Source organism: Dreissena polymorpha, chromosome 13 (assembly GCF_020536995.1).
Source record: "Dreissena polymorpha isolate Duluth1 chromosome 13, UMN_Dpol_1.0, whole genome shotgun sequence".
NCBI lineage: Eukaryota > Metazoa > Mollusca > Bivalvia > Myida > Dreissenidae > Dreissena > Dreissena polymorpha.
The window spans coordinates 12,726,031-12,737,727 of NC_068367.1; the positions used below are offsets into that span (position 1 = coordinate 12,726,031).

General features: G+C 37.6%; 1 protein-coding gene across 2 annotated transcripts in view; it reads right to left on the reverse strand.

Moving 5' to 3' along the window:
* Positions 1-7,377: 7,377 nt before the first annotated feature.
* LOC127856589 (uncharacterized) overlaps positions 7,378-11,697 on the reverse strand; it is a 19,565-nt gene continuing 15,245 nt past the window's right edge. Inside the window, exons 12-15 of one of the 2 annotated variants that reach the window (XM_052392885.1) lie at positions 11,591-11,697; positions 10,534-10,639; positions 9,451-9,539; positions 7,378-8,076 (exon numbers count right to left, since the gene is read on the reverse strand). The exon at positions 11,591-11,697 is cut by the window's right edge and continues 3 nt beyond it. In XM_052392885.1, the coding sequence (XP_052248845.1) occupies positions 8,023-8,076; positions 9,451-9,539; positions 10,534-10,639; positions 11,591-11,697 (356 nt within the window). In that variant the 3' untranslated portion in view covers positions 7,378-8,022. Of the gene's footprint in view, positions 8,077-9,450; positions 9,591-10,533; positions 10,640-11,590 lie in introns of both variants that reach the window. The other variant, XM_052392884.1, reaches the window with a different exon arrangement.

Below are 11,697 nucleotides of genomic sequence, written 5' to 3' on the forward strand. Positions count from 1 at the left end.
CAAAATGAACTATGTGACAGAACTTTATTTTAATATGTATACAATAATTAGAAAAAAAACAACTCTTACCAGTAAAATCCTAATTCCTTTAGTAATACAAATTACTACACAAGTACACACATACACACTTAATCAAAGTACTGACAGTACTGGTGTGACGATGCTTTTAAAGAGGATGGATATAAAACATCAATTTAAGTCTATCTATATCACCACAATTGTGTATGTTGATACGAACATTTGGGTACGATAAAAAAATTGGGTACGAAAATTTTGGGTACGAAAAAAAAATTTGGTACGAAAAAATTTGCGTACGAAATATTTTTGGTACGAAAAAACGTTTAGGGGTACGGGGAAGTAGTACCCGTGGGTAACTTGACCCATTGAGCGAAACTGGGAGGCGGGTCACATTCTTGTTCATTAAGTATGGCAATACCTTCATGATGATTCTCGAAAGTAGGTATGAGCACATAGCCGGACCATGTGAGCTCAATCGTATGAGCACTTGACTATCCGAGTTCGCCCACGAACATATGGATGAGTTAACTAATAGCGAAATGACCTTATACATGTATATGCTGAAATCTAACAATCGAACGAAATATCAAACATGTTATGTACACTTAGGTGGTTGTGTAATTTCTGTTAGAATAATCGTATTCAATATGTAAATTTTAAATGATTGTGCCCACACTTGAGTTTGTTGCCTTGTTTGAGTCTATACGCGCCTAGGCTGCACCCAGTCTGTGCATTTGTGTTTTTCCAAGGTAATGAGTTACCTCCGCGCTGAGGCTGCATAATGTTGGGACCCGGAGTGTGTCCAGCACTCCTACCTAATAAGATTAGATTGAGGACAGTTGGGACGAATTTTGAATGATAGCTGCAATTTCCAGCTATTTGTTTTGTACTGAAATACTTTTTAATTTTTTATATGGTCAAATGCTGCGGGGGGATGAGATTATCCGGAAAAAAAACACCTGTCCGGAATGGTGACCACAAAACAGACAAAATATAACATTGCGCCGGGAGCGGGAATCGAACCGGTGTCGTAAAGGTGAAAAAGCGAGTGTCCTTACCACTGCGCTATCGGGACGGAACAATTACGAAAGTAATGTTGTTATATCTATATATATCATAGTAGTACAGCGTTTACAATTTGCAGGTTCGAAATTGTTCGCATTCTTTAGTTTTGTGATCACGTAAAAAGTTAATATTACATGTTTTATTCGCAATTTATTTACTAAATCGAGAACAAATATCAAACAAAATAGAGAAAATATATAGTTGTTTCATTGGTCCATAAAATAAAATGGATGTAAAATTACTAATTTTAAATTAACGTTCTGATACACTTATTGAATCTGTTTCCCCAGGATATGCTGTTCTATTAATATTTACCTTTATCAACACGAACGACAACTCTGCTAGGAGAATGTTATCAATAAAAATCAACGAGCAATCTCCTACGCAGTGGCGAATGCCAAGGGAAGTAACTGAAAAATCGAGTTATCTCAATCGGACTGGCTCGGTCTTTTACATAGGTTCCCATTGTTAAGATTTTTTTTACTGGTTATCAAACCTTAGACGACGCTGTTCCAGCATCGTCAAAAAGTGTCTTGGCACTTTTTTATTGTAAGACGATTTCACTATAAGTAAAATCCTTTTAAGTCCGCCGCACACAAAGATTCTCTCAAGAACATTTTAGTTAGAACTCGACGTCACGAGTTTAAAAAATCCAAGTCTCTACGGATGGGCCCATAAACATCAACTTCCATGCGCACATGACAATGTTTGTAAACAAATACGTATTGGATAGTATATCCAATGAATGTTCAATTGCGTAAACCGAGTTTCTATTGGTACACGTGATAAAAAATCCGGGCCATATGCATAATGCAATACTATTCCCGTAAATCGAATGAATGGGATCACGTGATTATCTAGTCCATTTACACTGTAGTGGTTATGGCTACTCCCTCCACAATAAGTGTGTGTTTACGAAATATTGTACACACAAGTGATGTCCGCTCTGGAATATCCAGGTCTACACGGTTGAGACGTAACACGTCGAGAAAGGAGCCGCGCCCGATTGTTGCGAAATTTACACTCTTAAAGGAGCGTGAACGCGTCCGACGCTCTGGCTACAAACTGGCGGGTACGAACTTTGGAATTAATGAACAGTTTTCGGAGGAAATAGAGCAGAACCGCAGGAACCTCTATCCACTATTACGCCAGCTACGACGTGAAATCGAACGTGCAGTTCTTGTTAAGGACAGGCTCCTCGTTAACGGCAGAGAAATCCGACCTGAGGACCTTCCGCATTCTCAGCCACAAGATGCTCCTCCCCGTCCCTGGAGGCAGAATGCGGTCCCCCGCCCCTGGAGGAACAGACCGGCTCCCAGCACCGGCCAGAGTCCACAGCGGACTCCAGCTACCCAGCCCGGAAGTAGTCATCGCGAATCCGAACAGCCAGCGTCCATGGGTACTCTTTTATAGGGTTGCCATGGTGATGAGTCTCCGCGCAGTGTGACATTTTTCTTCCTTAATGTGTGTGGCTTAAAGTCTAAATTACTTATACCAGAATTTTGTAACACGGTTTCAAGCTTCGATATTTTTACATGCTCTGAAACGAATTAAGATGAAGTTGACGTTATTGATTTTAAGAACTTTAACTTTGTATCTAAGACTCGAAAACAGAAAACTTTAAAAAATCCGGAGGTATAGGTGTATTCATTAAAAATCAGTTACAACAAGATTTTAAATTAATTGATACAGATTGTGAATACGTGCTTTGGTTTAAACTAGATAAGCGGTTATTTAACGCTGACGAGGCTTTTATCTTTGGGGTAGTTTATGTACCCCCTGACAACACACAATATTTTTCTAGGGAACTATATGATAAATTTTGTGATGAAGTAGAACATTTTACATCGAACCATAAGTATGTTATCTTACTCTGCGACTTGAATGGGCGCACTGGTCTTCTTCCTGATATTACTATTGTTGACAATTTCCTATACGAACAAATTGATATCAATCCTAATGATGTTTTCGACATAAGTATAAACCATATATTACAAGCATCACATATGTCATTGTCAAGAGCCTCACATGATCATAATGTCAATAGAATGGGTACAAAATTAATTGAGCTCTGTGAATCACATGAGCTTATTGTAATTAACGGTAGGGCATTTCTCGATGAAAATGATGGTACATGTACATGTAAAAATTCCTCTGTAGTTGACTTTACAATTGCATCTAAGGATAGCCTCAAATTCTTTACCCATTTTGAGATTACTGAGTTCTGTCCATTGTTGTCAGACGCGCACTGTTGTATAAATTTTAATCTTAAATCACTTTATTATGAAGATTTAAATTCAAAGCAAGGTGTTGAAAAAGTTAGACAATGGAATTATGCTAAATGTGGAGAATTTTTATCGAATATAAATGTAGAAAAACTTGATTCAGAATTTGCTAGATAATTATACGATTGATAATGATAAGGAAGCTATTAACAACATAGTTAACCTGATTGGCGAATGCTTCGTCGATTCAGCTAAAAATACTTTCGGCGTTTATAGTAATAGCAAAAACAATTGTAATTCTAAAAAACACAAGAAAAGGCCTTGATTTGATGAAAATTGTAAGATATCGCGTTCTGCGTTCCATAGATGTAGGAGAAGATTTATTGCATGCAAAAATGATAATAATAAGGCCGAAATGCTGAACGCAAGTAGACATTACAAAAGCGAATTAGAGTTGCATCTTTAAGCTATAAACGTTCTTTTAAGAAAGACATAAGAAATATGCGCACAAAATCACCTAAGGACTACTGGATATATATAAATAGCATAAGTGGAAATAAAAGTAGGGCGAATTTTGATGAGAGTATATTTTTCAATTTTTTTAAGGACCTTGACTCAAATATTATATGTGATCACGAACCGGAGGCAGAATAACCCTCCGAAGTTAATTTTGACAATAACCTTGATAATGAAATAACGGAAGCTGAGATTAAGAAAGTAGTTACAAAACTTAAAAATGGTAAAGCTAGCGGTTTAGATAAGATAACTATTGAATATATTAAGGCTTCACGTGACATTATTTTACCCATTTATGTTAAGCTACTTAATAAAATTCTTTCTTCTAGAAATATTCCTGAAGCTTGGCTAGCTGGTGTCGTTGTGCCAATATATAAGAATTAGGGCAGCGTATTATCGCCCGAAAACTACAGGCCAATTACGATTTTGAGATGTTTAAGTAAATTGTTTACGGCTATTGTTAATGAACGCCTAACATTATATCTTGAAGAAAATGAACTGTTACTTAAAAATCAGGCGGGTTTTAGGAAACAACATAGCACCCTAGATAATATTTTTATATTACAGCTGTTGTCTGAATATTGCAAGGATAAAAAGACCAAGCTATGTTGTGCATTCATAGACTTTCAGAAGGCATTCGATTCAGTTTGGCGAGTAGGTCTATGGACTAAACTAGTAAAATACAATGTATTTTGAGGTACTAACCTAGGTTCTCATGAGAACCTAGGTTTTCAAATGAGAACCTAGGTTCTCATGAAAACCTAGGTTCTTATTTGAAAACTTGGGTTCTTGAAGCCATGTGCAATCTCCAAGCGAGAACCTAGGTTTTCATGAGAACCAAGGTTTTCAAATGAGGTTCTCATTTGAAAACTTTGGTTTTGAAGTCATGTGCAATCTTCAAGCGAGAACCTAAGTTCTCATTCTGAGAACCTAGGTTCTCATGAGAAACCTAGTTTCTTGGGATTATGCGTCGACCCGCAAGAAACTAGGTTTCTCATGAGAACATAGGTTCACATTCTGAGAACCTAGGTTTTCAAATGAGAACCTAGGTTCTGATTAAAACTTAGGTTCTCATTTGAAAACTTGAGTTCTTGAAGCCATGTGCAATCTTCAAGCGAGAACCTAGGTTCTCAATCTGAAAACCTAGGTTCTCATGAGAAACCTAGTTTCTTGGGATACCGCTTGCCATAGTAATGTGTTGAGTGTATGAAATAACTGTAAACTGTAAACAGTATGAAGAGACTGAGTAGAAAGTTGAACCCTTTTTACTAACACTTTTTTACGTTAGTTGGCTTGTCGCGTATGAGTTTATTCACTCAACCGCATCCGAGTGCACGAATGGCTATTTCAAATGTCATTCCTTGCTTATGATTCAAGCTGTTTACATGTATATTATGATATTTCATCGCATATATAATACTTTAGGTAAATATGCATTTTATACATCTTTTCCAATGATGTCTGTCGGTTGTATTATTGTATTTATTATGTTATAATAGTTGTATATGTGTATTAATTATGTTGGTCTTTTACCGTCGGTAACACATGCTTTGAAATATAATTGACATTGCTACTTAGTATAAGAAATGCCATTCCTTGAATATGACTTATGCTGTTAACATGTATATTTATGATATTTCATGGTAAATATAATATATTTAGAAACTTCAACACGTTGGTCAAAAGAACTCTAAACGCCCATCTGTCAACATTATTATTCAATGAGTTGTGTCCCTTTTTTGTTCATGTTATGTAGTATTGTTAATCGACGGTCTTGTCTTTTTCGAACGTCTACGTCAATATATTTATGCGATTGACAATCTATATTAAAGAGTAGTACCTAAGAGTCATTTACGAGTCATTTCTATAAAGGTGTATTACCTAAGAGTCATTTACGAGTCATTTCTATAAAGGTGTATTACCTAAGAGTCATTTACGAGTCATTTCTATAAAGGTGTAGTACCTAAGAGTCATTTACGAGTCATTTCTATAAAGGTGTAGTACCTAAGAGTCATTTACGAGTCATTTCTATAAAGGTGTATTACCTAAGAGTCATTTACGAGTCATTTCTATAAAGGTGTATTACCTAAGAGTCAAAACGAGCCTTTTTTAAAGGTCATATTTATAACGTTCTAACTCGCTAGCTAACACGTGCGTACGAAAAAGCAATAAAGTGTGCACTTAAAGCTATTTCCTGCGCACGAGATAGCTAAGACATGCAGACGCGATAAATATGAACGCAGATATAGACCAATTACACTTGTAGAATCGTCTTAAATTGTTTTACGTGCACAATTATCAAATCGCATCATTTTTATAATGGCTGGCATTTTGATTTGTCAGATATCGGGAACGCCCTTAGAAGAGATCACCAATTAAAAAATGTATTTTGACCCCTGTATGACACCGTACAAAACCCTTGTCCAAAACATTGTTTTAACGAAATCAATAAAAACACTGTTTGTAATAAGCAGTAGGAATATAACTCTCATATACGAATGAAAAGTAAACCAAAACCGACACAAATAGTATGTGTACACACTACGCCATATCTAACAGGCAGAAAATATAGCTATTTGATAAGTTAAGGATGCTTAAACCACTGTTTGTGGGTATCATGAGTTATCTCTTCATGAAAGAAGTCGAATGTTGTTACGCAAACACTTGTATGACCATATGTGAATGCTATATAACATTGGTATGCATACCGTGACAAATAAGTCTTAAATTGTGTCGTCATCAATGTGTAGCTGATTCATAGTTTGCAGTTACGCAATATTGTTATTCAAGAACATGCATAAAATAATAAAGAACTTAACATAGTGAGATGCAACGTAATAAATTGATTAAAATGAGTTAACATCTGCAAGGAATATTTCAAATGTAAAGATTGTTGTATAACAGACTTCAAATGTTCAGACAGTTTTGCATACAGAAAGTGAACCTAAATCATTGTTGTATACTAGACTTCAAATGAAACAAAGTTTTCCAGAATGAAATTGAACCCCATTGTCGGAATCTCAAAGATCACACATTACAGCGGTCAAAAGCAGAAAGTAGAAATGAGTTTAGGCAGTGTGAATACTTTTCGAATGCAGATGTTAATCTATTGCAGAATCATGTTAGTAAACATAAGTGTATTATAAACCGTATGGCTCGCATTCCGGATGGCTCGAACTTTTGTTGTCGGTCTCGGCGGGTTCGAGCCATCGGGTTTCGACTGTAATCGGTGATACTTTGTTATCTCATCGGACTATGTTACAGAACAGGTAAATCGGATTGTGACCCTACTGTAGTGCAGCCTCTCGTATCGCCTCTGCTCCGGAAACAGGTAGGTGTGTGACGGTGGGAATCAAGTTACACTTCACGAGATACAATAATCAATCAAATGACGACGAACAGACCTAACAATCCTGCGAGTGAGTAATCTATATGATGGGATAATGTAATAAATATGCTATGCATCACGTTTTGCAAGGTAATTTTCGTGTGACGTATTGTAGTGTGTGGTTGTTGTTTCCATCCACTGCGGTACACAACGTAACAAATAAGATTCTACAGACGTATTGTGTTTATTTCAACTATTTATTTAGCAGGTTAATATATATGCAAAGAGCTGTCAGCTAAATTAAAGGCAGTTACTATTTTATTACTATTTACCACATAAGAAACGCGATCATGTTTTTTGTCAATTGAGAAAAATTGATTGCGAAAGACAGTTAAGTCTCTATACAAGCGTATGTTAAATACGACCGTTAAATAAAAATCATTAATCATTGCAAAACACATTTTAGATGCGTGTGTAAGTGTTGTTTTTTACATAACAATATAATAAATCAGCCCCGCTCTGTTAATAGGGGGTTAAAAGCCTGTGCGTAAAAAAGTCGTCCCAGATTAGCCTGTTCAGTTCGCACAGGCTAATTAGAGACGCCACTTTACGCTTTTAAATTATTTTTCTTTTGAAATGAGTAATAGACTTAGTAAAATTCCGGTAAAGACGGAAAGTGTCGTCCCTGATTCGCCTGTGCGGACTGCAGAGGCTAATCGGGTACGACACTTTACGCACTTGCATTTAACCCCCTTTTCACAGAGCGAGGTTCAAATAAAGACTGTTCCTTTAGTCCCAATGTTCACGGATATCTGTTAAAGACGACCATCTGTTCAGTTTGTAGTTTGCTTTGAGATGAGGTCATTTCCTTCACTTCGGAAACCGGGACAACTCAATGTCAGGAATACACTTGGAGAATTTTATCTGCGGAAGAAGTAAAATGTTGTTAAACTGTATACATGCATTCGTTATGACGAGCATTTGTGAACGTAATGATTGTCTGAATTAATTGAGTTCGTGTATTGTATAGTGGTTTAATAAAAAGCATATTTGTATAAGATACGCGACAAAACCACAATAAACAAATTTCATACATGCACATATTTTCTTTTTGTTATCGATTAATCATATCTTCTATACATATAATAAATGCTGTCATGTGTGTATGTATCCATCTATGACTTTAAGTTCTTCATTTATAACACCGCCAAATTGTATTATTCTGTTTTCAGTATGAGCCTAATCTGTGATAAAACATTATTGACTTGAGACGCTGAATATAACAGAAATAGAGAAACACCACATTCCTTGCTGCAGGTTTCAGACCAGTTTTTACACTTTAATTATCAACGATGGAGCATGAAAGACTTTATTCAATAGTTTGTTTAGCTTTAGATAACTCTCTGATCAGGTGAGATAGAACTCAGGATAATGATTTTAGTACCAACGAAGCACGGTGCGATGTACTGCCATTTAAGGTGATTGTGACTGTGAAAAGAGGTTTTAATGCAAGTGCGTCAAATGTCGTCCTAGCGTAGCCTGTGCAATCCGCACAGGCTAATCAGGGACGACACTTTCGACTTGTATCATATTTTACGTTTACAGAAAGTCTCATCTTAGCAAAAATCCTGTTAAGGTGGAAAGTGTCGTCACTTCATGAGTGACGACAATTCATACACATGCATTTAACCCCCTTTTCCTAGAACGAGTCTCCTGGAGCATCTAAGTGTTGCATTGGTGATCACAAGTCCGGACCATATTCTGAAGGCAGTCTGGTACCCCGCTTACTCCACTTGGGCAGCACGCTAAACCATACCACACACAACTCGGAGTGATTTGTTTGAAGTGATTTGTACGAAGAGCGATTACTGGCCACCTTATGTGTGGATGTCTGGTACGGTGTAATGCTCACTCAATTCTCACTTTAGCTCCATACTTTAGTCGGACGGGGGGGGGGGGCGTTTCTCCGGTCACATCCCACTCGCCCAGCACAAGACCACACCGAAATGTAACATATTTTATCACAAGTTCAACTGCTCTCATTGAAAATTCGACAAAATTATCGTGAGTCTTTAGTGAGGCCATGTGATATGAGTGCCTGAACCCACAATCTAGCCCGCACACAATGCCGCCCTTGGCACAGACGGACCCCCCAAAGTGTAAAATAAGCAAACGATACACATACACCAATAAGAATGTAAAGATCAGCCGAGCTGGTCGAACATTCCTTGAGTAGAACCTTCATCATCATCACTAACACACAAATAATAACAACATCCTCGCCTATCATGTACTCACCTCCTGCACGTATCCTATAAAGCTCTTCACCCCGTCCTCGTATCGACACTGAGCAAACCTCAGCCCTCCACGGTCTATGATAACCGGACCTGCCAACAACGAACTGGCGTAGACTTGGTAGATATCAAATAAGCCTTGTTCTGAAAACACTGGGCTTAATGCATATGCGTAAAGTGTCAACCCAGATTAACATGTAACGTCCACACAGGCTCATCAGAGACGACACTTTCCGCCTTAACTGGAATTTCGTTGAGAAGACACTTCATTTAATAGAAACAATCCATAAAAGCGGAAAGTGTCGGCTCTGATAAGCCCGTGCGGATCTCGGCCCAACCCAATCTCGGATGACGCTTTCCGAAAATGCATTAAGCCCCGTTTTCCCGAACAATGCTTTAATCAGACACTTCAAGTATCGGATAGCATATAAGGTTTCTGCGGAGATGTGATTATTACGATAGTCAGGATTTATATTAAACTAAGGACACCGGATTTGGGGACGATACTTGCATACCCGACATAGGGACTATATTTGCATAACGGATATAGGGACGATACTTGCATACCCGACATAGGGACTATACTTTCATAACGGATAGAGGGACTATACTTGCTTACCCGACATAGGGACTATACTTGCATACGCGAAATAGGGACTACACTCACATACACGACATATCGACTGTTCTCGCATACCCGACATAGGGACTATACTTGCATACCGGACATAGAGACTATACTTGCATACCCGACATAGGGACTATACCTGTATACCTAACAGAGGGGCTATACTTGCATACCCAAAATAGGGACTATACTTTCATAACCGTCATAGAGACAATACTCGCATACCCGACATAGGGACTATACTAACATACCCGACATTGTGACAATACATGCATAACAAAAATAGGGACTATACTTGCATAACCGTCATAGAGACTATACTCGCATACCCGACATAGGGACTAAACTTGCATACCCGACATAGGGACTATACTTGCATACCCAACATAGGGACTATACTTGTATACCCGACATTGAGACTATACTTGCATACCCGACATAGGGACCATACTTGCATACCCGACATAGGGACTATACTCTCGACGTCTGGCTTCCCTGGTTGAGACATGAACACGCCCACATGGCTCGGTGTGTGGATTACCTTCAGCACAAGGTCTTCATTTAGCTGTAAAAAGAGATGTAGGGCCCTGTTTAATAAAAATTCTTACGGAAAATTTAAGTTACGACCGAAATATCAGCTCTCTTCAAATATATTTATATCAAATGTTATATAAGTACATGCGACGTGTTGATATGAAATGAATAATGATATTGAAATGTACTTAGCAGATAGGTCTGTGATTTCGGAAAATACTTATTAACAAGATGTGTTTGTGAAACACTTTGTCCCCCCACATATATTTGACCTTTTACCTTGAAGGATGACTTTGACCTTTCACCTTTGACTTTGAAGAATGACATTGACCACTCAAAATGTGCAGCTCATGAGAAGTTGTTACGAAGTTATAGTGAACATTAAATGAGCGATTTTGACCCATATATTTGGCCTTTGACCTTGAAGGATGACCTTGGCCTTTCACCACTCAAAATGTGTAGCTCCATGCGATACACATGCATGCCAAGTATGAAGTTGCTATCTTCAATATTGGAAAAGTTATGGCAAATGTTAAAGTTTGACGCAAACCAACACACCAACAAACCAACAGACAGGGCAAAAAACAATATGTCCCCCAGTATAGACTGGGGGACATAAACAATATTTACTATTGCTTAAAATTGCTGTTCGTTAATTAAAAGGACGGTCTCGTGTCACGTTTTGTCAGAACGTTCATGTTAAATTTAATGTGAACAAATTAACAATGCCTTGAATATTGACATTTGTTAAGATAAACAAGGTAAGATGGTATAACAGTTAAATTCTTTTTTGAGATGGGCCTTTTTAACAGATCGATTGTTTGCTGCCAATCTAGTAATATGCTATAAAGTAACAAAACACAATTAAAATATGAAGAAATAACATGTATAATGTGCGATTATATATGTTCTCATACCGATAAGTTTTATAACATCACTCTGCTGACGGACTTACTATTTCACTTTTTTAAAGGAAACTTACATTGTATGAGATATTTGCAAATGTTATTCCCGCGACCTGGATGTTCATAATATTGCCCATGTTTGGAGAAGCGGCCTTGGGAAAGCTGACCTCCAGGCTCGGCATTC